Source organism: Atractosteus spatula, chromosome 25 (assembly GCF_055471065.1).
Source record: "Atractosteus spatula isolate fAtrSpa1 chromosome 25, fAtrSpa1.hap1, whole genome shotgun sequence".
NCBI classification, from domain to species: Eukaryota; Metazoa; Chordata; class Actinopteri; order Semionotiformes; family Lepisosteidae; genus Atractosteus; species Atractosteus spatula.
Genome location: NC_142730.1, coordinates 8,057,279 through 8,083,199, shown reverse-complemented (window position 1 = coordinate 8,083,199; position 25,921 = coordinate 8,057,279). Strand labels below are relative to the sequence as shown.

Sequence of the window (25,921 nt, the reverse complement as noted above, 5' to 3'; positions counted from 1 at the left end):
CGGCCAGCAGGAGTCGCTGTTGCACAGGGCGCTGGGAGAACGCCAAGGATTGCTAATCCCTCGCCCCTGCGCCCCTGCCATCCTGTGAACACCGCCAAGGTCAGCCAGAGACACGACCCAGGTTCGAGTCGGTGATGTCCGGATTAGAGAGCTCATCCCTGTGCCTCCCCAGAGCGTCTTTACACCCCGAGCCATGTGACAGACCTATCACCCGCTATTAAGCTGGTTTAAACTGGCTAAGCATTTTGTATTTAAACACTTGCCAGTAGATCTTCAGTGGGTTCTCTAAACTCAGATTCTTCAGTTTTCAGAAAACGACCCACTAACACACAAATCAGAACCATGGAAGCATGTTCCATGATAGTTAAGCAGCTTCGGATATTTGATTTGTTGAATGTTATACAGTTTTTTCTTTTGCTGGCCTGAGGAAATAAGGTTTTAGAAATACACCGATTCCACTGGGATACAGGAATCCGGCTCTTCCTCGCCCTGTCCCATTGCCTTCCCAGGCACCCAGACCCGGAGCGGTCTAACCTCGCCCGTACTGGGCCAGGGCTGATGGGATATCTCCCATGGGCCGTCCTGCAAACGGGCCTGGCCAGGGCCCGCCCTGAACACGGCCCTATGGCTGCAAACGCTTCAACAAAATAAGCCAGAAACGCACCCCCAAAAAACAACATATGTAAGTAAGCAGTGAAATGAGCATTTTGGTCTTAATTCCCTGTGCAAAACACAAAATGAAACATCTGTCTTCTTTGGCATGGGCTAAACTCAGCACTGGCAACTTATCTAGGGAGAGTCAGAGAGTAATAGTGGAAACTGGAAGTGGGAAATGGCTGACCCCCCTCACTCAGGAAACCCCAGCAATGCCCCTCGCCCCCCCCCGGCTCAGGGCTGTGTACCTCGATAATGTCTGCGTTGGTCCGACTCTCGTGGGGCTCGTTGTACTCGGTGTACTTGAGCAGGACTTTGTCCATGTCTGTGCTGGCGTACTGGAAGAGCTTGTTGGAGTGGTTGAAGATGATGAGGGCGATCTCGCAGTCGCACAGCACGCTCAGCTCGTAGGCCTTCTTCATCAGCCCGAACTTCCGCTTGGTGAACGTCACCTGGGGAGAGGGAGAGACGGGAGGAGACAGAGGGGAGGAGATGGAGAAGACGGGGAAAGAGATAGGAGGAGACAGAGGAAAGAGGGAAAGAGAGAGGGGGAGGGACAGAGATGAGGAGACAGGAGAGAGGGAGGGAGAAAGAAGAAGAAGAGGAGAGAGGGAGAGAGAGCGAGAGAGAAGTGAGAGGGAGGACAAGGTCAGGGGGGTGGCGAGAGCGAGAGAGAGACCAAAAAAATGGATCAGTGACAAAGAGCGACAAATGCACCCCTGAATTGTCGTTGCCTGTAGAACCAAACACATAAAGACGCAGGAACCAAGACTCCCACTCCACAACAGTCTGATCCATTTCCAGTTTAACAACGAAGAGCTGCTGATGAAGTGGTATTGCTGAAGCTCAAAAAGCAAACGCATGCACATGTATTCAAAATCAAGGTTTATAATCCAAAAAAAACACATTATCCAGCAAGAAAAGGCCACCCTGTGGTGCAGGCTCGTGGACTAGAGCTGTGCCCTCTGCCTCTCTCCCTACAGCACACTACTGCAGGGATGCTGCCTCGTTATCTGGGGGGGTCAGCCAGTGACACCCCCAGCCCGGAACCTCCCCCATCGGCCACCAACCTGTTTTTATTAATAGCAACAGAAATAATGATCGAGTGAAAAGGTGGATGCTGCACATTGGTAGTGGTGGAGGGGATCCCCATAACCTGTAAAGCGCTTGAGTGGAGTGTCCAGAAAAGCGCTATATAAGTGTAAGCAATTATCATTATAAATTATTATTAAAAACAAAAATAAAGCGGACAAGGTCGCAGACATGAAAGGGGAAATAAGGAGGCGTGGCAGGGAAGGGCACGCCTTGGCGGATCTTGGGCTACCCAGAATTCCCCGGGGGAGAGCTCCGGTTGCACCCCTGCAACAAGCTGCAGGTGCGAAGGTAAACACAGCGTCATTCCAGGGTTATGGCTTTGCACGTGTTTTCTTTTAAAAAACAAACACTTTAAAACGAGGTCTTTCGAGTTCTGCTCTGGTTCCTGCAGTCTCCCTCGGCTTATCAGCAATGCAAATCTGCATTTGATTACAAAGCAGTCAGCAGCTCACCTGTGTGATGGCAAACCTCTTTTTTCGCAAAACGTATTGGAGGCTCGAAAACAGCAAGGGCGCCAAGTGCCGTTGCAAGGAATGGCTGTTTCACTTCTCCAGGATGTGAAAGTAGGCGCCGGTGTCCCCGGTCTGCTGTACCGTGTTTCTGACGCAAGTTCACCTCAGGATCCGAAACAGCCTTACCACAACACAGAACACAGCTGGTACCTGCACACCAGGGGGCTGGCGTTTCTCGGCCTTGTGCGGGGCCTGACGCAGACGCTCGGGAGGAAGGTCATCAGCATTTTTAAAGTCGCGCACTGAAGTGGGAACTGTTGAGGTACGGAGTTGGAATTGTGTTTTTTTTTTGTTTGTTTAGGGAATGCGAGAGGGGAGCTTTGAAGACTTTTGTCTCGGTCGCGGGCTCTTTCCTCTGGCCACACTGCTGGAGGGGCAGGTCAATGGGGCGGCACCGCTGAGACGCATCAATATCATCGGCAAGTCCGGGAGAGCTTGAACAACGATAGGGAGGGAGAGGGGATCTTGTCCCCAGGACGTCAGGACCTTTAAGGCACAATCCACAGGGGGGAACTCTCATCCGCTCTCATTCCCGCTGGCGTTTAGAATTCCGGCTACTCCTCCAGAAAACAAACGAGACGAGACAGGCCGGGCGGCCTCCCCCTATTCATAACCTTTCGGCTGCTCCCGTTTTCTCCTCGAACGCTTCCCTTTGTCCCTGCGAACTGGCGTCCGAGACTCTCGTCCTGCTGCGCCTCAGCGTCGAGGATCAGACACCGAGACGATGGGTTGAACAGGAGCTGGGTGACCCCCCCCCCCCAATATCACTCCTGGACGGCCAGGATTGCCATCCAACAGGGTGCCCTGAGGCTCTGGAAATTCATCCAGCCAGGTCTTCACCTGGCAAAGGGTATCACAGCCCCAACAGCCTGGAAAAACCCGCTGGACAGCAGAGGAGGACCAGGGCAGGCAGGGGCTCCTCCTTCACGGCCGTGAGCTTTCAAAGCTTTATATGAAGCGCAAAACCTCGTACGTGTATAAAACAAGGCAGATGTGACGCAGGAGGCAGATTCATAAGGAAAACAGGAAGTGGGAGTCATAAACACTTTCTACATAGACTCGGAGGCAGGGCCCTTGATATCTAATCCCCCCCGTGTGCTCAGCCTGGGTATTTGGGGGGATTACACAGAACTGATCTCGCAGGTCGAGACCTGTGCCTTTGTTATGTAACGGGCTTTGGAGCGGAACGACATGTCGACCCCCCCGTGCGGACATGACGGGATTATCTTAAAGAGCGGGGGGACTGGGGGTGTGTGTGTGGGGGGGGGGGGGGGGGGGAGGGGCATGTCGTGGCGGCCTCGTTTTTGTTTTCTCCCCCCCCTCCCCCCTCGATGCATGCATTAACACCGGGGCTGTGCCACGCTGCTCTGGCCCCGGATCTGAACGACAAGCCCGCACCAGGAAGGGGAAGTTGACGGCCGCGGACGCTGCCGGATGTTGTTTTCATTTCTCGCCGGTTTCAGATCCCTTTAACTGCACTCGGCCCTTATTAACTCCCCCGCTCCCCCTTCCCCTCCTCCGTTTCCGTGACAAGTGTCTATTTCAGCAAAAAAAAAGATCAGTTTGGGGAAGCAATTCAGGGTTGCACCACATCCCTTGATAAAGCAATGTTGCGCACCACCGATATATGTCCCCCATGCATTTCCTGTCACTCTGAACTGAACTATTTTGCCACAGGTTTTTTCTTTTTTTTGTACAAACTAATATGCTGCATGTTTTCCCCCCCAGCAGCAGGGCTCTTGGTGAGAGCTGCTACAATCTTCAGTCGATGCTACCTCAGGTCTAACATGCTCAAGCTGTCAGATGGCTCTGACGTGAGCCAGGCTTCAAAGCAACAGGCACGGGACCCTGACTCCCAAGGAAAAAATTCAAAATCAGAAGAAACAACGAAGCAAAACAGTGCAGCTGAGCAACAGAGCTTCTCCTTCAAACTCCTCAGACTGAAACCCTCTGTTTGGGGGGGAAAAAAAAGCCCAGAAAATAGCAAATCAGCCCAGGACGAGACGACCCCAGATCGCTTCAAAGGACAGCAAGTTGCCCAGGAGGCGTGCTGTGTGATCGCCACATTAGCTCATCGCGTGGCTGAAAAAGGCATGAAAGGGGGCTTTTCATGGGCTCTGGAATGCAGGGCCTGCCCTGTCAGCTCCAGCTGTAAGGGGTACAGAAATAGAGCCCAGCCGGCGCAGGGAAGCCACACTCGACTGGGAGTTTCCCCCGTCGGGATGGGAAATGGAAAACGTACATGGTTTAGAGAGTGAGGTACAGTACCTCGGCTCTTCCACTGTGCTGCTCCATCCCATTCCTCTCCCATTCAGCTCACCTACAATTTTCCTGCATTCTATTCCATTGTCCGGCCCCACTGTCCTGCTCCAGTTCTGCTGCCCCAGAATTCCAATATATAAAGATCCCGCAGACGCAAAATACAGAAAACAGACATTGCGGCTTAGCTTTACGCAGGGCCTGATGCAGGTGCTGGTGCACACAGACAAACAGGGGGCACCACTCCTTTTTATACTCCAGGTTTAGGCTCAATGCTGCAAATGAGTGAAAATATCTCTGCAGCTCTTTTTCCACTGTGGCCACAAATCTTCATTCGATTCTTTATTTGGCCCAGAGTCCTAGAACTGGCGTGCTGATCCACTGACTGCAGAGCCCAGCTCACACTGCACTGCCTGCAAGTAAGACTAGCATGCAGAGTGAAAAATCAAAGGGGGCTTTTTTCCCAGAAGGCAGCGCGTGATGGGGAGGCAGCACCCTCGGGGCACAACAGGAGGACAGAAAAGGCAAAGAGAACGATTGGGAGAGGACGACTGGCAGCCTGGCCAGCTCACGCTGCTGTCAGAAACCAGCACATCCAGTCTGCTCCATTCAGCAATGCACTGCTTTCCACCCTGCTATCCATCCACTCATCCGTTATCTGCTGCTTCCAATCCAGGGTCGCAGGGGAGAGGGAAGCCTATCCCAGCAAGCAACAGGCACAAGGCGGGGTACACCCTGGACGGGACACCAGTCCATCACAGAGCAACACACAGACACACACACACTCACACCCGAGCCAACCTTCCCAGAAGCCCATAAACCGATCAGCATGTCTCTGGACTGTGGGAGGAAGTGGGAGCACCAAGGAGGAAACCCACGCGAACAAGGGGAGAACATGCAAGCTCCATGCAGACAGCACCCCAGGTCAGGAGTGCTGACCCTCGGTGCCTCTTCCCTGCCCTCCACTATATCCCACTCAATTCTATCCAGCTCCCTCTGCACCCCGCTCATGGTCCACGCGATGCCACCGCGAGATCGCACAAGCCAGAAGCGGATCCACTTCCTAGCCGTAGTTTCTGCAGACCCGCCGGCTTGGTTAAACTGCAATGGGGCTGCCCCTCACCCTGCAGGGTGTCCTCGCAGAGCGCTGCCCACCTGGCCCGCCCCCGCCTGTGCGCAGGGCGCGGAGCGGACACGCGGGAACAGCAGCCCGGAGGAGGATGGCACCCCGACTCTCCCCGACCCGTCCCGAGTGACGGGGTGGCATGCCCTTGCCCGAGTGGTCCCCTCGGCACAATGCCAACATGGGGGGGGGGGGGGAGCACAACCCCTCAAGGCCCCGTTTCTACAATCCGGCCCGTCACAGCGGGATGTGAATTTCCTACAGCTGCCCCAGGACCCCCCGGCCCGTGTAGAGAGGGTCTCGCTCGCCAGCTGCAAACTCCCCCCCCTGCCAGTTACTGAAATGCAAAAACACGCTGCCTCCTGCGTGGCTCCCTGGAGGCAGTCACGGGTTCGAGCCCGGCAGAGACTGAGACTGCCCAGGTGGCGAGACGCATGCCCCAGCTCGTAGCAAAACAGCGCCCCCCAGAGGCCGCACTGTACTGTAAAAAAAGTGCTGTTCTTCAGATGAAATGTGAAACAAAGGTGCTGACTCTGTGGTCGTTAAAAATTTCTCAAAAAGAGTAGGGGTGTTACTCCGGTATCCTGGCCAAATTCCCCCCTGGCCTTTACTAGTCATGGCCTCCTAATAACCCCCCTCTCTGAACTGGCGTCATCACTCTGCTCTCCTCCCCACTGAGAGCTGGTGTGTGGGGAGCGGACTGGAGCATCATCCAGGTGGGCTGCACACTGGTGGTGCTGGAGGGGATCCCCATCACCTGTACAGCGCTGTGAGGGGAGTGTCCAGAAAAGCGCTGTTGAAGTGTAAAGAATTATGAATGATTATTATTAAAGGTCTCAGTGTTCTTAATGGCGTGCTTGTTTCTGCTGCTCCTTTAGCTCACAGGACACAATTGGACACAAAAAGCCTGGAGTCTGGTCGCATGCAAAACATCTCTCACACAAGGCATTCCCGGCCAAGAAACTGGGAAGCCGCCGTTCTCTTACCTGTCTGTTCCGTTCATCCGTGATCCGCTGGATCTGAATCTTTTTCCTCCCCATTGTCCCGGGATTGCGCTCGGAAAAGGGGGGGCGTCGTTCAGTGATGGGGGTATGGGGGAAGGGGGGGGGGCGGTGGCGCTGGACTCTTCCCTCTCGGACCGTCCCTGTTTTCGAGAACGTTCCGGGGTGGGGGTATGGGGGAAGGGGGGGGGAATTGGGGAAGAAAAAAAAACCAAAGGGGGTAAAAAAAAAAGCCGGCTGTGCGGGGGTCGTTCAGTTCATGGTAGGCCTGTACCGGACGTCCGAGCGTTTCCCAAAGCGACCTCTCCCCCCCCGAGCCGTCTCCGCTGGGCTGGCGTTACTCCTGGAAGGGCGGCAGAGAAAGAGAGCGTGTTAGAGACTGAGCCTCTGTCGGCCGGAGCGCCGCGCCTTCACCACGGTGAACTTCCCAGAGGTGACTCTCCTGCCCACCGCCTCCACTCGGACAGGAACCCTCTGTCCCTGCAGGACACCGGTGTTCCTACATCCATCACCTCATCGTGTCTGAAGAGCCGAAGAGGAACAAACCAAGAAAGAATCTCTTTAATTCGGGGGTTAAAAAACAAGATTTTAGGGAAACTGGATTTCAAGATGGGAGCTGCCAAGGGACCAATGGTCTGAACCATGGCTTCAGGCTCAGCATCGGACTGGGACTTCAGGACTTCAGGAGTTCAGGACATCATTAGGGATGGAGACAAGACAGGACTTGAGCTCTGAACGGAGCAGACCACGAGGTGATATCATGCCCAATTCAACCATGGGGACTCCGGAGGTCAGGATCACCAGTGAAACTAAGCCCATAGGAAATAAACAGAAATAAAGAGGGAGTGCACTCAATGCAGAGAACTTGAGGCATCTTACATTAAGATTGGTGGGCGTGTGGAACAAGCTGTCCAGCTCTGACATCAGAGCCGATTCCCTTCGATCATGACATCCCAGGATCAATAAGCTTCTCGGATCTTAACAATCAATATGGACTGAATGACCTCTCCTGGCTGGTAAACTCTCTTGAAGTTATCAAGGCTAAGACTACAGGCTTAAGGTCTTACACTGATGAAGCAAAGAGGTCTCTTGATTATGCGAACACATAGACACGCACACCATGTTTAAATTATTTTGGCAGACACAGAATTCATAAAAATATGCCGAAGGTCTGACAAGGATCATTCAGTTTGCTTGTAACAGTGGAATTCCTCGCAGTGGGAGCCAGCTTCCACACAACGGCCCTGTAGCTGGAACGAAAACCTGGAGCGGATCAGACTGCTGTACGGCAGTGGGCTACTGGAGGTAAGTGTTCACACACACAAGTCCTGTCCCGAAGGCTGGATGTGCACAAGGGCCCGCCCGTGATCTGGATCTACACCCTAGTTTAAATGGCGGGTGGGTGTGTGCACAGCTGGAAGGGGGTGCAAACGGCAGGAGCCCACGACAAGAGTCCCCCCGGCTTTCCCAGGGAGGGGGCAGCCCCCACGGGCCAGTGCTCGAGCCCTTTCATGAAGGGTCTTCATCTCCCGCAGCTCTGCTCTGGCTGAGAGCTCATGGTGGGGGGGTGGGGGCACTGCGACTGCCCGGTTGAGGGGGTGTCTTTTGCTTGCGAGGCTGTCTCCTCTCCGTGGGGTGGCCAAGTGTGCACGCGGGGCTCCCCTCTCTCCAGCGCCTGTCCGTCTGCTCTCCTCTGTGTGTGTGCGTGTGTGTGTGTGTGTGTGAATGGAAGTTACGCAGAAATGGCAACAGAGCCAGTGGATATTTTAAACCCTGCAATTACTATTCATGGATAAAAATGTAGGCCTGGGTCATAAAAATAGCATACTATATATATATATACACGCGTGTATACATCCCACAGCGACAGGGCAGGCAGATTCCCTCTACCGCCATCCGCGTTTCCCAGTGTTTGTCTCCCCGGTCTGAACTGCGGATCCCAAATACCGTCTCTGCCTCCCTCCGCACCGCAGTACAGAATACAGAAGCGCTTCAGTGGCTCTGGTGTACCCACGCGCCTCTCGGTATCGGGCAGACCGCACAGCTGCGGGGGGTGATCAGAGCAGGGCTGCAAGGGGGCTGGGGGGGGAGACCCTGCAACTGGCAAAACCCGAAACGGACCAAACGGCAAAGCAGAGTTACGCCCCACGTGACTGGCAGCTCAGGGGCAATACGGGAAACTAGCGCCCTTCTCAAGTTCCTCATGCTTTGCATACTTATCAGCCCGGGTGACCCATGAGCTATTACTCTTAATAAAAAGAGGGAGGTTTGAATGGACCGTGGCCAGGATATTTCATGGGAGTTTCAGATACAGCTAACAAACAAAGCTGGGGTTTTTTTTATTTCACAAAGGAGTGTTTTCAGGACAGCCAGAGGCTGTGTGTGCGTGCGTGCATGTGAGGACACCTCTGTCGACTGCGAGTGATGTCACTCCCCTGTTCCCCTTTCGCCAGCCCGGGCGGCAGAAGCCTCTGTGCTCGGTGCCCGCCGCGGCCCAGTTCAAAGGCAGCTCGCCCTGCGGCGGGCTGGGCCAGCAGGGGGCTCTGCGACATGATAGGATCCGTTTATCAGATGAACCCAGTGGCCCTGACCACAGCTCCCCAGCTGGCCTGCATCTCAAAAAGACGGCTTTTTTTTCCTCTTTTGGTTTAGGGCAGATCTTTATCGGCGCGGCGCGGCTTGCAATCGCCCGAAGTTCTCACGCCCGCCGGGGGCTCCCCACTGAAGAGGTGCGGATCTTCCCACAACCCCCTGGGGCAGGATTGGCCAGACCGGTCCTTTATCTGCGCCACAATCCATCCATCCGTTTCCTAACCACTTCTTCCAGTTCAGGGTCACTGGGGAGAAGGAATCTATCCCAGCAAGCAACGGGCACAAGACGGGGTACAGCCTGCTCAGGATGGCAGCCTATCACAGGGCACACACAGACACAGACGCACTCATACCAGGGCTGATCTTCTCAGAGGCCCATAAACCTACCGGTCATTTTCTGGACGCTGGAAGGAAACTGAAGCACCCGGAGAAAACCACAGGCGAACACGAGGGGGGGGGGGGGCATGCAAACTCCACACGGACAGCAGCACAGGTCTGGAATCGAACCCAGGGCCTCAGTGCTGTGAAGCAGCATTGCTAACCACTGCTCCACCAAATAAGCTAAATAAGGGTGAGAACCACATAGAATTAAAAGCATTGTAAGGGTGAAGTCCAGACCGGAGCCTGAGTGGGCTCACCAGGCCAGAGTCTATTCTAGTTTCTGTAGTTTCAAGCAAACTAAGGAGCGCCTGCCCCCCCTGAATGGGCCCCCCCAGCAATGCTGGTCCCCTCTTATAAACCGTTCAGGATGATGAAAACTGTACAGCATCTCAGATGGCCCTTCGCAAGTATCAGGACTGGCCCTGACAGTGGCTCGGAGTGACCGTGGTGCAGAGCACCCAGGGGCTGAGGGGATGCCTGTGGCTGCACAGACGCTGCGCACAGATGAGCTCATGGAAATGGGAGACTTTCCCCTGCTGGACCTACCCTGTCTACAAAAACGCGACAGATCTGCGCCACAGTGCAAACGGAGAGCACAGACGCGGCGCAGCCCTATTGCAGTACGAGCGCCACCAAACCCAGCAGAGTCTCTGGGGGTGCCCTCGTCTGCACCCCACCCCTGCCGCATGGCTGTCTACATCAGGCCCTGCCCCTGTGTGAACCCTGCTGTGGCGCCAAGTCTCCTCAAACTATGCTTTAACGCAGATGCGAATTTTAACATCAGAGCACTGCGATCCCCTGCCATCCAGGGGACAGAGAAACACCTGGGCCTGCAAGGTCAGCCATCTTTGTGCAAAGCAAAGGGACAGCTGCCTTCAACCCTGCTGCCGGCAGGCTGGGTAAGAGAAGCGGTAGGGGAGGTCTGGATGAGCGACAGATTTCTGAAACGGAGGTGGGGAGGACAGGAGACCAGGTGGGGGGGAGGAGCAGGCCTGAGATCCGATCGAATTGCACGCTACTGCCGGCCAACCGCTGTCAAACCCGTCAGCCAGGAAAACCGCTCGCACCTCCACCCCCCCATGTCTACAGGCACCCCCACGCTGCGCTGCACAAGCAGGCAGACATGCGGAAGCAGGTGCACCTCGCAGAGTCTGGCAGCTCTCACCCTCGTCAAAGAGAAGATGAAGGCTCTGTGGCGTTGGCACAGACTGCTCAGCCTCCCTCAGCGTCTCTGCTCCCTTGTGTAGGATTCTGTACTGATACGTCCTGTACTGTGCTCTGACAATCTATGCTCTTATCACTCATGCTACAGCTATTCCATGTTATCTCCAGGTGGGAGTTTTTCTCCTTGTGCGGAAGAGGCCGAGATTGGATCCATTCAGACAGGGCTACACTCACTGGGTGGCGGTAGCTGGAAATCACGTCCGCGAAGCGCCAGGCGGCACGTGACCCAGTTCCTCGGACCCCTGCTGATGACCGGTGCCGAGCGCAGGCGGGCTGGGGGCGGGAGGGGTTACAGTAGGTCCCTCAGAGCCGTGCCAGTGTCCCTGAACTCAAATCAACACTTTGCCGCCTGGGGCTGCAGATCTCAGCAGAGCGACGGCGCTGGAGAGCGGCTACGACAGCGCAGGGGAAAACGAAAAAAAAAACCCATCAGCCGGACAGCAGACGAGGCCCAGGAACGTGTGAGCAAACCGCCGAAGCCCACTCCTGCCCGACTCGGGCTCCAGTTACTCACCGGGGGAATACAGGAATCTGTGCGTCTACATGGAACGGGCTGGGGGGGGGGGGGGGCGGGGGAGCTGTCCTGCTGATCCACTGCATTCAAGAAATAACGCCGAACAACCGCGGCTCCCCTCGAGAGACGAATTTTTCCCACGGACTGCAGATCTGATCACTCCTAAAAAGACGCCAAAGGCAATGACTCAGGTCGGCCGCTCGTTTCAGAAAGGTAGCTGGCTCTTTTAAAGGGATGGCTGGTCCTTCCCCGGCTCTCACTGTAGGCCAGAGGCTCACACACGAACCAGACGGGCAGACTCCCAGCGCGACGAGAACTTCACAGCGCTCAACGCCGCCCCCCCCGACCCGATTCCACCCTGAAGTGAAACATGTCCAGCTCCTGGCGCGGGCTTACATACCCTATAAGATCCTGCAGCTCGTAAGACCTCAGCCTGCTTTGCTACTGTACGTTACCAACGGCATTCCCGCTCCTGAAATCAAATATCGGGTCTCTTAATGGAGCAGGAGAAGGATGAATGTTTCTTGGGTAGCCCCGACGTCACAAAGGAGTTAAAGAAATCGCCACTGATTTCTGGCGTTCTAGGCGAAGGCTTAGTCTGGCAGTGCGCAGGGCGATGCAGCACAGGAGCGATGGGGCACCAAGTGGGCCCGTGTGGCACACAGCTCGACTTCAGCCCCGGCCTCTCTCTGCTCTTCATTGCCGATCGCTCATCGGCTATTCAAAGCCGTCAGAGCGGTGTTTTGCGGGCAGCGCTCTAGACTCATGCCACGCGGAATGCAAGTTCACATCCGCAGCGCTGTGCCCATTTTCAAGACACCCCCCCCCCCCCCCCCCCAACCTCAGTGCTCCAGCCTGAGCCCCGCCACCAGCCCCGCTCAGGGGGCGGCTGGGGAGGAGGGGGTGGGCTCACAGCGGCTTTCAGAGACGGACAAGGCCCCCCTGCCTCTCACCTCGGGCACATCGAGGGCATGCGTCTTCAACGAAATCGGGCTTTAAAGAAACCTGCCCGCGCCGGGGTCGGGCTGAGAAAGCAGAATGCGCACGCCTCACTGAACAATCAGATGCATATTTTGGGCCAGACGTGCAGGCAGACAGGCTAGTTTAACCTGCACCTCACTCCCTGAGTGATGTGGGACGGGGGCTCTCTGAAATTCTGTCCTGCCCGACAGTATCTGCGACACCCAGGGTGCCGTATTCGTGTCGTGGAGCATCGCCACGGGCTCGAAGGTGTCTTCAGTCACATTTTGGGGTGCAAGCCCCCACCCCCATCTCCGACAACTGAAAAAAAAAATCGCTCTGTGCCACCTCAGTGACGTGCTCAGCGCAAACTCGTTCTGCAAGCACATTCCTCAGCGGGGAAACGCAAGGACAGGAGGAGGGCCGCTGCAGGCAAGGCTGCAGCGATGAGCTTCAGAACCCTGTGCATCACTGAACTCCTTCCCCCCTGTTTACTTTCCCACCTTCTGGGTCTTGGGTTACGCTGAAGTTTTTTTGTAGCCTGTGGCCAGTTACTCAGGTTCCTGTGGCTTCTCTTTAGTTTTCCCCTGAAGCGCGTCATTACAAAGCAGTTGAGCTTGTCTGTGCCGAGCACTCAGGAAGGGTGATTTGGGCAGACCAACAAACAGCAACAGGCCTTGCTCATCTGAATGGAGATTGGGCAATGTGGTGCAGGATTAGTTCTCGTTGGGGTGTTATGTGCAGCTGAGGCCAGGAGTACGGTCTGAGCAGAGAGAGCACGAGGGAATCGGGACAACAGGAAAAGGCGTCACTGCTCTGAAGAAAAGGCTGTGGTGTAATGCGGTGTGACCATGCGCTGGACGAAGCTGGCCCTGGCTGTCCACCTCTCCCCCTGGGCTTAAGAACATGTGGGCCTGTCGCCAGGCACTGCTGTCTCTGGCTTTCTGTTTTGGAGCACATTGGCGATGGTGAACCTCAGCCACAAAACTGCATTGATCTCAGAAGCACTACATCTGCAAAATCTTGAAAATTTTAGAACTGGGGATTTATCTATATAGAAACTATAACATGATCACCAGTTCATGAGAGAATTACAAGCTCAATTCAAATGGAAATGCCCGACTCCAAGTATAATACTACCGGCTAAATAAAAAAAACACACATCACACCTCCAAGCTCAATTTCTCTTAGATACACAGCAGACATCTACCTACACAAGACACCTACTGAGGTTTCGGGTTGTTACAACGCCAGCAACTATCAAATGTTTTGTATTCTGCTAAGCACATGCCTGGCTTGTGTCCCCAGTGTGGACACTGCCCCAGTGAGAGAAAGCAGTCTGGACAGAGAACAGGAAGTGTGCCTTTACACAAAGGGTGGCAGGTGTCTGGAACAGGCTGCTGAAGCAGCTCCCATCAGACCTTTGAAGAAACTGTAGGATCGATTAGCAACTCCTAACTAAGACGGGCTCCGTGAGGAGACGGGCTCTTGTTTTGAGCATTTCTTACTTATTGCATGCACCTTCTAAGTACAAACTGTGTGCGTTCTTTCTCGACCATACAGGGCAAAAGAGGAATGATCTGCAAATGAGATTTTCTCAGGATGGCTGACGAGGGTGGCTGGGTTAGGGAAAGAAACGAGTGGCGCACAACTCTCTGAAGCCTGCGTGCCACCAAAATACCCCGCCCCTACATACACACTCCTCACTTCCTCCTGATCTGTCCCCCGATGAGAGGAGGATCCATGACAGCTAGGGCAACCTTGCGATTAAGGAAGAGACAGCAAGGCGGATTCTAGGGAACACGAGCAACAGGAAAAAGCATGGAACTGCAGAAGGAATCCTTACAGATAAAGAATCTTATTGGGACAGCGATGCAGAAAGCGCTGCACCGGCCTGCACCCAGAACAAGGAACTCGCCCACGCCCGCCCTCGGCAATGCAGTCGGGCCTGTTGGGCGACACCTCCGGGACGCGCTACAAAGGTGGCATTATTGTCCTGGAGGCGCTAGGCGACGGGCCAGGAAGAAACATCCCCCTCCCCTTTACTGCCACCGAGGTGCTTTCCTCAGAAGAAAAATTCAAACATGGTTTTTGCCTCCATGCCAGCGTGTATTTCTGTACCCTCATACTGCCTCCCTCAGCTCTCACCACTAACCCCACACTGCCTCCCTGTGTCTCTCCCAGTGCCTCAGCTCTCCCCACTAACCCCACACTGCCTCCCTCTGTCTCTCCCAGTGCCTCAGCTCTCACCACTAACCCCACACTGCCTCCCTCTGTCTCTCCCAGTGCCTCGGCTCTCACCACTAACCCCACACTGCCTCCCTCTGTCTCTCCCAGTTCTTCGGCTCTCACCACTTACCCCACACTGCCTCCCTCTGTCTCTCCCAGTTCTTCGGCTCTCACCACTAACCCCACACTGCCTCCCTCTGTCTCTCCCAGTGCCTCAGCTCTCACCACTAACCCCACAACCCTCTGTCTGCGGCCTCATGGCGGAGACTCAAGACCTCGCTTGCCAAGCAAGCTCCCTTTTCAGCTGAAAGTATTTCAGCAGCTGCTGCCTCCTCAGCAGTGATCTAACAAGCACAGCCACGGGACTCTCCAGCTCCACCCCCCCTCACAGCACAAGCCTCGAACCTTACAAACATGCGATCACAAGAAAGGCTGCAGACGGGGGGGGCCGTCCAGCTTGCTTGAGTCTTAGGGTTTAACCGTCTCCAAGGATCTCATCCAGCTGTTTTCTGTAAGCAGCCCAGATAGTTTGCCTTGGCAGCCCAGCTGGGTGGCTTGTTCCAGACCCCCACCACCCTTTGCGGAAAGTAAAACAGCCTCTTGCAAGGTTAGGGGTAGGTTTAGATCTTTTTTACTGAGAAGCTCCAAAACTAAGCTTTTACATCTGTTTAAATCGTATTTTTTCACACCTGAATGTCAAAGTGAGCTCGACTGCTTCTCAGAAAAAAGACATTGGAAATATGCATTAGATCAGAAAACATTTTTTTTTCCCCCCACTGTGCTGACAAATTTCAGCTTCATGGCCACTTAATGCTTCCACACACCTCGCACATATACGGGAGGTGTGTGTGAGTTTCATGAATCCACTTTTATGATCAATCTGATCTTCGGCAGCCCCAGGTCATTTCACAGGAACTGTATCTCTGAAGGGCAGCCAGAGCCAGCTCCCATTCAGAGCTCGTCAATAAGATTGCGAAATGAATGTCACAACTGAGCCCACGCCGCCGGCCGCTAACACTCCCTGCTGATTCTCCGGTCTTATTCAATGACCCCGTGCAAGATTGAGCATAAATCAACTATCCAAGTGTCAGAGTAACTCAGCTGTGCTACACAATAACCAACAGCTCAGTGTCTTAACAGCGTTTAAGAGTGTTACCTTAATCACGCCCCAGCTCTCATGGAAATATATATACAGTAGGCACTGCACAGGCCTTAGTCAGAGACGCCTGGTTGTGAGAGAGCTGGTCTCCTTTGCTGAAAGGAAAAGAAAAGACACACCTGAAGAAGGCTCCACAGCCGAAACGTTGGGTCTCTTTTCTTTTCCTCTCAGCGCGGAATAAACCTTTATCTGTTCCACTGCCGCTTACCCATGCTGCCACAGCTGCCTGCATGAACTCCTTCAACAGTGATTATCAAGCCTTGCTTAGCTTGTCTAGTCTCCCTGCTTTCCTGAGGAGTGCCCGCCCTTCACAGGCTACAATTACTGATACTGTACCTGCACAAGCCCCACAGCATAGCCAGAAACCTTATAGGTTTAATAATAACAATAATCATAATAATATGAAGAAGAAGAATTCCTTACACTTTTATAGCACTTTTCTGGACCCTCCACTCCGAGTGCTTTACAGGTAATGGGGATCCCCTCCACCACCAGTGTGCAGCCCCCACCTGGATGATGAGACAGCAGCCAGAGTGCACCAGTACACTCCCCACACACCAGTTCTCAGTGGGGAGGAGAACAGACTTTTAGACTGGTATAGGACTTTTAGCCAGTTTAAACAGACCGATTAGACTGGTATGAGCCAGTACTTACACTGGTTCCATTGTAGGCTACCAATCATTTATATTGAGGGCTGCAGGTTGGCGTGATTTTAATTTTATTGACCGGGAACAGGGACCCAGCCTCGAGAAGCGTCCTGTGAGACACCTCGAGGCCAGCAGATGCTCTGTTTGTTTGTCTTGACCGGCTGGACAGCTGAACTCGCATGTCACCCAGCTCTGAGCACAACAGCCTGCGGACAGTGATTTAGAGAGCTAACCTCCCCCCACATCTCCTGCCCCTGCCCAGGTAGTATATTGTACCCCCTGCCCCCCACCCAAAAAAAAACCCAAAACAGAAACTGTCTCCTACCAAAAAGCTGGAAGCTGGAAAAGCGCCTGTAATATTTTCCCCTTAAACCCACAGCAGGCAGCATTTGCAAAACCGGCTTCCGATGGTCAAGTCAATGTGAAGAATTGTTATGACATAAACGGCTGCTGCGCGTCACCCATTTGGCACGGTCTTCTGTCACCGGGCACAGAACGCTCATTAAAAGTGTTTATGAAAATGTGAGGAGGGGGGGGGGGGGGGGGGCGGGAAGGGGGAAAAAAAAAACTTCTATGTCCTTAGAGAAAGGCAGCAAAAGCTGTGCGAGCAGGTAGATGAAGCGTGACTGCCTGGCACAGCGGAGACGGGAGGTGGCTGGCTGGAGCCCGGCGCTGATGAACAGCTGCAGGTCCGGGGACTGATTCAGCAGCGCTCAGCCCTCAGACAGGCACGAAGGAGAAGGGCATTCGTCCGGTGAGGCAGAGGAGGGCTGTCTGCCGGGTTTATGTGCCGTGCCTAATCAAACTTAAAACCTGGAGGTTTAGTTAGTCGTTTTCCCATGATCCCAATATTCAAATAATCCAATTTACGGACCAGGCCTTCAAAGGACTTTGCTCCTGTGCAATAATAACAAAGAGCAGGTTTTTCTCCCACTCTTTCAGTTAAAAACATCTCCACACTCTTTTTAAACAGAAAGCTTCCCAGCTTCTAGTTGTTTTCCCCACCCCTGTGGTGTCTCTTAAACTTCACTGGCAACCTGTTATGTGTTTTACTTTAGCATGCAGGAAAATAGGAGAAGATTGGGTTCTGTAGCACAAAAGCTTTGAAAAATCTCTCCCGCGAACTTTAGAACTCCTCCCAGTAGAGCAAACTTGAGAACTTGCCTCGCAGCCTGCGCTGAATGATCAGGAGCTACACGAGCACGCCTCTCCTAGCTCTACAGACATGCACTGAGACACAGCACAGGAGATCCCTCTTGTCTGGCAAGTCCTTACGAAAGAGATCTGTTCAGGCAGGCAGGAGTCTCAGACGTCCCAGGGGTTAGAAAGAAGAACTACTGGTTCCCTGCACGAATGGTGTAATGGTGGGGTGTGATCCCCCAACACCTCAAAGTTTCCAATCCAGTTAAGTGCAAATCGCAGTCACCAATTATGCAACCTTGAATGTAATGAAATACTACCGCACTTTTATTTTTTCAGATCATCCACCTTCATCCAGTTCAGGGTGACCAGGGAGCCGGAGCCTATCCCAGCACACCCTGGACCGGACCCCAGTCCATCACAGACACAGACGCACGCCGGGGGCCAAAGTTCCCAGCAGCCAATTAGCCCACCAGCATGTCTTAACACTGTGAAAGGAATCCAGAGCACCCGGAGCAAACCCACACAAACACAGGGAGCACATGCAAACTCCACAGACAGCACCCCAGGAATCGAACCCAGGGCCCCAGAACTGCAGACCACCATGCTGCCTACTATCTTCAACTGATATGAAACTAATTTATATCTAGGCAGATTAGAACGTAGATCATCAATACATCTTTTTCCGGCCCCTAGCCCCAGGATCCGCAGGCGGGCTGGTCGTTAGCAGAGACCTGCGAGCTCACGGGCTGTGGCGAGCTCCGGCAGAGCAGGGCCCGCAGACGAAGGGGTGGGAGTTCGCTTAGCGCCGTGACGCCGCACTGACCGGAGCAGCCAAGGACGCTGGCCATCGCCTCCTGCGTCTCCTACCCGTCAAACGCAGCCCCCAAGCCCACGGGAGGGCTACGGCTTCGGCGTTACCGTTTCAGACACGCGGACGCTGTGCTTACCCCCAATCCAGAAAACGGGGGTCCCGCGATGTGGTCTCTCCTTTGATTTTGTTTTCCCCCCCCAGCCACAAAAAAAAAAAACCAGGACGGAAGAGTGAATTCCCTGCGGTGTCGGACCCGGGACGATCTCTCCTGCAAGCCCTCCTGTCGGCAGACGTGGCTCAGGGCCTTCACTGAGCGTTAGGAGGATCCCTCCCCAGAGCTGACCCCTGAAGGACCCGCCCCTCGGCCCGGCCCGCCTCCCCCAGCCCCCCCGCCGTCCACAGGCGGACAACTGGCACCAATTCGTCAGTGTCGGTCTCGGGGACGGGGGGGGGGGCTGAAGAACAGGGACAGATCAGCAGCACCCCCCCCAGACTCACTCCCCGAGCCCAGCAGCTGTCTCGCACACCTTTTGGTCTCCCTCCGACGCCTCCGCTCCTCAGCTGCCGGACTGGGCCGCCTCAGTCCCGGATCTCCCATGAGGCACTGCAGGCACAGCGCCTGAGGGCCTACGAAATCTTTAGGGCCTACGAAGGGGGGAGACACTCGTGACGACCGGAAAAACGAGCTGGAACAACACGCTGGTGGTCGGCTCGAGGTGCTCCAGATCAATAATCAGGCGCTGTCGAGCGGCTGCTCTAGACACTAGCGGTATGGAAGTGATGGTGGCTCGACTTGCTCCCTCAATCAGGGGGTTTAGCGGTGGAATAGTTTACAGGGCCTCATGTCAATCGACGTCATGGAATTGGCGTTCACCCCTCTTTTTGCACGTTTCGGAGTGAAAGTGCCGAGGGCCTGCGGACACCAAAATCCAGCCTGCGGGACTGGTGCGCGGGAGGCCTTGGGCGGGGGTCCCTCTCCGACGACAGTGGCTCATCCCCTAGAACGAGACCGTTCAACCCAGACTCTCCTCATCCTCCCATTTGGAGCCACGCTCCACAAGTGGGCCTAACCCCTCTCTCGTCCTGCAGACACGAGAGGAACCCTTCAGATATACAGCCTCACAGCTGCAGAGCTACAGCGCATGCACTGCTGCCGCTGTATAGGAACAGCATATCAGAATTATACAGCTACATAGAATTCAATACTACAGTCGTGCACAGACACGGTATTTGCTACTACAGATACATGGTAGCAAGGAACACAACTCATGCACCCTTAAAGCTTAAGGAATTTCAAATGGGACCCTGTGAAGATCAGACACAGACCAAGCCTTCGCTATCCAGGCCATCAAAACCTACCATCGCCCCTAAAGCACAGCCAGCAGCACTGGTCTATCATCACGCCAGTCCTGAAGCCGACAGCAGATCACCGCTCCTGTCATAAACTAACAGCCCCCGCTGACTCAGGCGCTCCGGATCAGTGGCTCCCAGCCGAATCAGGGCTGTTCTAGACTGTCAAAAATACCCGACTCCAACAACAGCAGCACACAGGACTTCACGCGGCCTCTCCTCAACCTGCTGTCCGTTAATTCTGGCTACACAGCTCTGACGTATTGATCCACCGATGATGAACAGACACTGGTGGGAGCGACTCTGTATCAGACACGCCCACAACGCGAGTCTTCCGCTACTCCAGAGATCCGTGTGGCTACATTTCTCAACACACCTGAGGGAGGGCGGTCCTGGAACTCCGACATGGGTACAGGGTTGACATCCCTTCCAAAGCCCTGACCTCTCAGGAACCGAAAGCAAATTCACAAATCCGTCCCAGAACAGAGAAGTGAAACCGATCAAGCTGCGATCGCGGACTCAGCTGGAGCAAAACCCAGAGACGACCTTGTTCCTCCAGGACCATGCTGCTCGAGACCACTGCGCTGTAATCGCAGAGCGGTTTCACTTTCACAGGGGAAAACTGCCACCAGAGAGCCCGCCACCACAGAACGGGGTCCCCTGTACAGTGGATAGGCCGCCCGCAAAACAAACACTGGGGCAGGAGGGCAACTATGGCTGCCTGACTCATTTCCCTGTCGCCAGCACTCCCACCCTGGAGGAAACCGGCCACGGCTGGGGAGAAATGTCCGTTCTCTGTCCAGGTGAGGGCGACATCACCCTTTCAGTGGAGTGGCTTCTAGCCGGGGTCAGTGCCCGATTTCTCCTCGAGGGTCTCCTTCCTTTCCCACAAACGCCAAACAAAGACCCCTCTTGAAGAAGTGGGACGTACTGTGCTTGGGAAGAGATGCACTATACCCTTGCCCACACTGGTCTCTGGTGCCCCCTGACACACCTTGACAAGGAGGACAGACTAGGGCCCGGTTCCACTGCTGGGAAAGAGAGCAAAAAGCCATTGCCATGCCCTGGATACGTAGCCCGAGTCGAAATAACTCTGCACAGAGGGACAGGTGAAACGAAATGGCAGCTCTTCAGCTGCTCCAGTGCAAACCCTCTGAGCCATTACCTGGTAAAAACTAAAAAAATTGAATAAGATCCCTATTTGTTTGCCTAGAAAAGCCAAATAATAAACTGGTGGTGAAATAGACTAGCCTGTCAAACACCACGGGGAGATACGATGTGTCTACCAGTAACTCTCTCTTCCTTTAAAATCGACACCGCAGTCGGTTCCAAGCGGCCGCCGATGGCTGGTCTCTGCCGCCCCAGCTGAGCACCCTGCAGTCTGCACGCTGTTCTCTGAACGCTCCTACGTTCAGATTCGCTGCACACAAGCGGCTGGCTTTTTCTGGGCAGGGGAGAGGGTGGTGCGGATGAAGAGCTTTGACTAAACTCAGCTGAAGTGCAACATCTCCCAGTGCAGCAGGGTCGGAGCTACCGCCAGGGTCTCTTGAAAACAGCCATGGTACTCTCTTAGTGCATCGGGCTTTTCAGTAGCTACACAGGAAAGACCCAGGTGCAAGCCAAGAGAGTAGAATTAGCCCTAGTGAATGTTTACTGCTGGTAGATTTGCCTCTACCCCATACTGTCCCACCGTACAAACACTTCAGGCTCACTCTTACAGCGTGCACTGCGCTTTAACCACTGAAAAAGTTCAGAGCAAAGAAACGTACCATGCAAAACCTGCATAACAGTTGTGGGGTGGGGTTAAAGTACCATGTACACCCAGTAACCCTAACCTCCCTGCTGTAAAGGTCAGGGGTGAGCGAGCGAGCAGTCAGCTGAGCTCTCCACACTGCTGGGCTCGAGGCGGGCTGGGAGGAAACCCTGGGCTCTGCGGTGCTCTTGCACTACCCGAATACAAGGAGTCGAGAGTACAAATGCCGAAGAAGAACACTCTGATCTGTCTCAGGCCTCTGGGGGCTGCAGACTTGCAAACTCGTAGCGCAAATTTTAGAGCTCCATGTGTCTGTCAGCAGCAGCAGGGTCGGGCTCCTGATTACGGGGTTGTGGGTTCAAATCCCAGGTGGGTACAATGCTTTCTGTTCCCGCGAACACGGGGTACGCGTTCTCTGGGACAAACCCAAATGAGCAGCATTTTCTCATGTGAAGACTCCTGCATGTTGTCCGTCAAAGAAAGAATAAATGTACTCTTAGCGCCTCACCATGCACAGTGTACTCTTCCAAGATCAGGCTAAGCCACTTCTTCCAGATTCGCTTTTCAGCACTCTTGCCAGACTGGCTTCTCGGCAAGGGCAGAGGAGACTCCTCGACGGGAAATCTGGAATACTGGATCGAACGCTCCTGCCCCATCGGACCCAGGGGATGTCGGGCGAGCTTTTCAGCTTTCCAGATTTCCAGGACTGAACTGCCCTCCGCTGCATTTACCTTGTGGAGGGCACCCAACTTGCTCCGTCACAGGCTTCAAAACCCTGCGCAGCAGCAAAGTTCTTCCCCCCCGCCCCCTGACCCCTGCCCAGGAGTTCCCATCCAGCAGGCCCTTGTGAAACGCACAGGCAGCGTGGCAGTGATTGCCGGTGTATCACGCTCTGATTGAGTGGCCCCGCCTGATGCAACAGGATACGGCTCATTGTTTGTAGAGACCAATGTTGCGCCACGCTGGGCAGAGGGGAAGGCTCACACCATCTCCCACTCTGCTGCTCGGATTGCTCTGCGATGCCCTCCACTGCATTTGCCATTGCAGAAAGTGACACCTTACTCACACAATAGGCTTCAAAACCCTGCGCAGCACGAAAAACCTTCCCCCCTACCAGCTCCCCGAGCTCTCGGACACTGACAATGCTGCTTTATCACAGGGACCGTCTCTTCCTGTGGCCCGATGCTGCAAATGCAAAAGCTGATTAAGAGCCAAGAAGGGATTAAAACGTGGAAGAGCTCTATCTCAGAAAGGGCAGAACTGGTCGTCGCTGCAATGCCCCCGAATGAACCTTGTGTTTATACCGGTGAAGGAGCAGGGCGAGAGCAGTTGGTCACTTCAGGGTCTGTGAGAAAGAGGGAACAGCAGGCCTGTTCCCCTTACCTGGAGAGAGCAGATGTGCACAGACATGTGGTGTGGGTCAGGGAATGCCTGTACCCAGGCACAAAACTCCGGTCAACGATACTCTTCTGCTGACAGCATAGTAAAACAAAACATTGAGCGTTCGGGCTTGGCTTTGTGTGGACAGAGCCGCAGATCCCTGGTGATACTGGCAAAAGGGGGGTGATTAGGGGCTAGCACCCTGTGATGAACCCCGTGATGAACAGTGAAGCACAAGTAGAAACCGCCAGGAAGTGCATTTAAAACCTCGAAAGAGAGGCGCTTCTTTGCGCAAAGGGTGGTGGGAGTGTGGAACAAGCTGCCCAGCCATGTCGCTGAAACCGATACCCTGGTTTCTTTCAAGAAACGGCTGGATGAGACTGGGATCAATCAACGATTAACCACCAACCGGACTGGACAGCCCGAATGGGCTCCTCTCGTCTGTAGCCGTTCTCAGTTCTTGTGCTCTCATGACCCCAGCCCTTACAGCAGCCAATGACATCTGACTGCCCCGCGGTTTATATGATCCAGGGCATCTTACTGTGAATTGGATACAGGCTTTACACTGGGTTAATAAAGAAACAACAGATAAGATAACATTGTGACTCCAACATAATCCAATAAATTAAATTATTAAAATGTCAACAAGACAGGAACGGCCTTGGTCTTGCCCTACCAGCACTGTTCGAAGAGCAGCGCCACAGTCTCGTGCCATCTGCGCCCCCCCCCACCCTTCCCAGCAGCCTTAGAACAAATACTGGAATGACTGGCTGATTACACACAATCCCAGCTGGGAGCTTCACGGGTCCAAGCCCGAGGAGACTGAACGTTGTGGGTTTGTGTACAGCAATCCCTGGGGCTGTCTGATGTTCAGTCAAGCAGCCCCCACACACACACACACGCACGCACACACAACAGCCCTCCCCATCTATCTCTCAGACAGTGGCTCAGAAACAGCTGACACTTTTAACGGGCTTCAAACAGCTGACAGGCTACAGGTGCAGGGGGGGGTGGGGGAGGGGACAGTGTTTACCCCCCCTCTCCTCTCCACACCCACCCACACACACACCACCCACCTCCTCCAAGTACACCTGTTACTCGCTGGAGCCCCTGCTCAACTGCTGCTTTCCTGTCGTTCTGCACTTCACCACATTACGCTTAGGACACTATCGTCCCTTTTTCTGTTTCTCTGCTGAGGGTTTTGCAGGGATTACTCTACCGGGAAAACTCTTAATGTGGCCACTCCGGGGGTTAAAAGCTTTACAAGGCCCTACGTGTAAAACAAACAAGCCTTAGGAAAATCAATCAAAACAAAATGTAAAAAAAAACAAAGATCAAAACCTAATGCCGACACTACACAAAGAGTGGTGGGGGCCTGGAACCAGCTGCCCAGGCTGGGCTGTTAAAGTAAGATTCCCTGGGATCCTTTAAGAACAAGCCTTGCCGAGATCTGTGGATTTTACAAGCTACGAGGCGCCCAATGAGGCAGACTTTAAAGTCTTTAGCCAATTTTCAGCTGTTCGTGTTAGTCAGATCTGCACAAGAACAGGTCAAGGCTCTCTGGAAGCGGCTGGGGGTTGAGTACAGCATAAAGTCCTCCTGCAAGCCGAAGGCAGCAACAGCAAGGTCCTGGTAGCAGCGACTTGCCCTGATCCCACGCCCCTTCCTCAAGAATTCCCAGGCTCGCTCTCTTCCCGAAATTCTCAGCGCAGCCACCACGGCCAGACCCTTTCAAAGCTCTCCCTGCTCCGCTCTGCTGAAGGTGACCCTGCTGCTTGTTTACGGTGTTATCCGACCTGGGACTTGGACAATCACCTGTTCAAGGCCATGCCCTTTAAACGGGTGGCTGTTTTGATTTTCAATAGAAGCTCTTCAGGATAAAATGGTAGTCTGTCCCGTCTGCCACAGCAGCAGATTGAAGGCTTGAGTTTTTCTCGGGAACAGCCTAATGGAACTTGTTTAATCAATGCATCACAGCGATGTCTTGAGCGTTCAGAACGCAGGAGATCAAGCTGGAAATCGCGGTGAACGGATTGAAATGAACAGACTTTCAAGGAAAACTTTAGATGGAAACTCTGGGGTTTTGTTGAAGCGAAAAGCAAACATGTTGACAAGGGACAAGCCTACATTAGCTCTTCTGACCCCCAGAGTGGCTGCAGAGTCAAGACAGGGTGACAAGCCGTTGAAATGAATCTTAATCGCAAGGGGGAAAAAAAAGCTTTACAGCCAACGAGGGCAGAGCCCTCACGGGGCTGCAGAAAACAATCTTAAACAAACTGAGACAGGACAAGAGGGGAGGGAAGACGGTGATGAGTATTAACAGGGTTTGGAAGTGGTTCTCTTTAGCAAGGCTGCTGAAAAGATTCTCCAAAGAGCACAGGGAGCCTGAAAATGCCCTGCGCACACAGTGCGTCAAGGATGGGCTCGTTCATTTATCATGGAGGCCTTTGCCCTGAGCCAGGGCTCTAGTGCAGGGATGCTGGAGGGTGGCAGGCGATGGAGAATTTGAGCTTGCTTGATGCAGCTGGTTACAGTTCTGCTTCTTTGTTTGCTGGGGCAGTGCAGAGCATGCCCGCCACAGCCGCCACCACAGCGAAGAGGAGGGAGAGAGGAGGCGTGGGACAGGAAGAAGAGATGCGCACAGCGGCCCTCCGGGGACCGCCGCAGAAGGTCAGGGGTCAGGAGAGCCAGCGAGAGCCTCGCCAGGCGAGGGGGCGAGGGGGCGGAGGCTGGCCGGCCGTTGGCTATGGTTTCACACTCCTGAGCCACTTCCCCCCGCGGCCGGGGAGAAAGCAGAAGTGAAAACGCCAGCTGGGGCGGCCGGCCGCGGGCGCGGGAGAGAGGCTGAGGGGCTGCCAGCGTCCCGCAAGAACCCGTCCCAGCAAGGAGAGAGGCCAGCGTCTGTCCCACAAGAACCCGTCCCAGCAAGGAGAGAGGCCAGCGTCTGTCCCACAAGAACCCGTCCCAGCAAGGAGAGAGGCCAGCGTCTGTCCCTCAAGAACCCGTCCAAGCAAGGAGAGAGGCCAGCGTCTGTCCCAGAAGAACCCGTCCCAGCAAGGAGAGAGGCCAGCGTCTGTCCCACAAGAACCCGTCCCAGCAAGGAGAGAGGCCAGCGTCTGTCCCTCAAGAACCCG

The 25,921-nt window shown here is 54.3% G+C and overlaps 1 protein-coding gene across 9 annotated transcripts in view; it reads right to left on the bottom strand.

Annotated features, from left to right (window-relative positions):
- Window positions 1–25,921, bottom strand: part of mef2d (myocyte enhancer factor 2d) — a 78,490-nt gene that overhangs the window by 34,533 nt on the left and 18,036 nt on the right. For all 9 annotated transcript variants that reach the window (XM_088904940.1, XM_088904942.1, XM_088904939.1 and 6 more), the window contains exons 2-3: window positions 6,630–6,987; window positions 903–1,106 (exon numbers count right to left, since the gene is read on the bottom strand). In XM_088904940.1, the coding sequence (XP_088761066.1) occupies window positions 903–1,106; window positions 6,630–6,683 (258 nt within the window). In that variant the 5' untranslated portion in view covers window positions 6,684–6,987. The remainder of the gene's footprint in view (window positions 1–902; window positions 1,107–6,629; window positions 6,988–25,921) is intronic.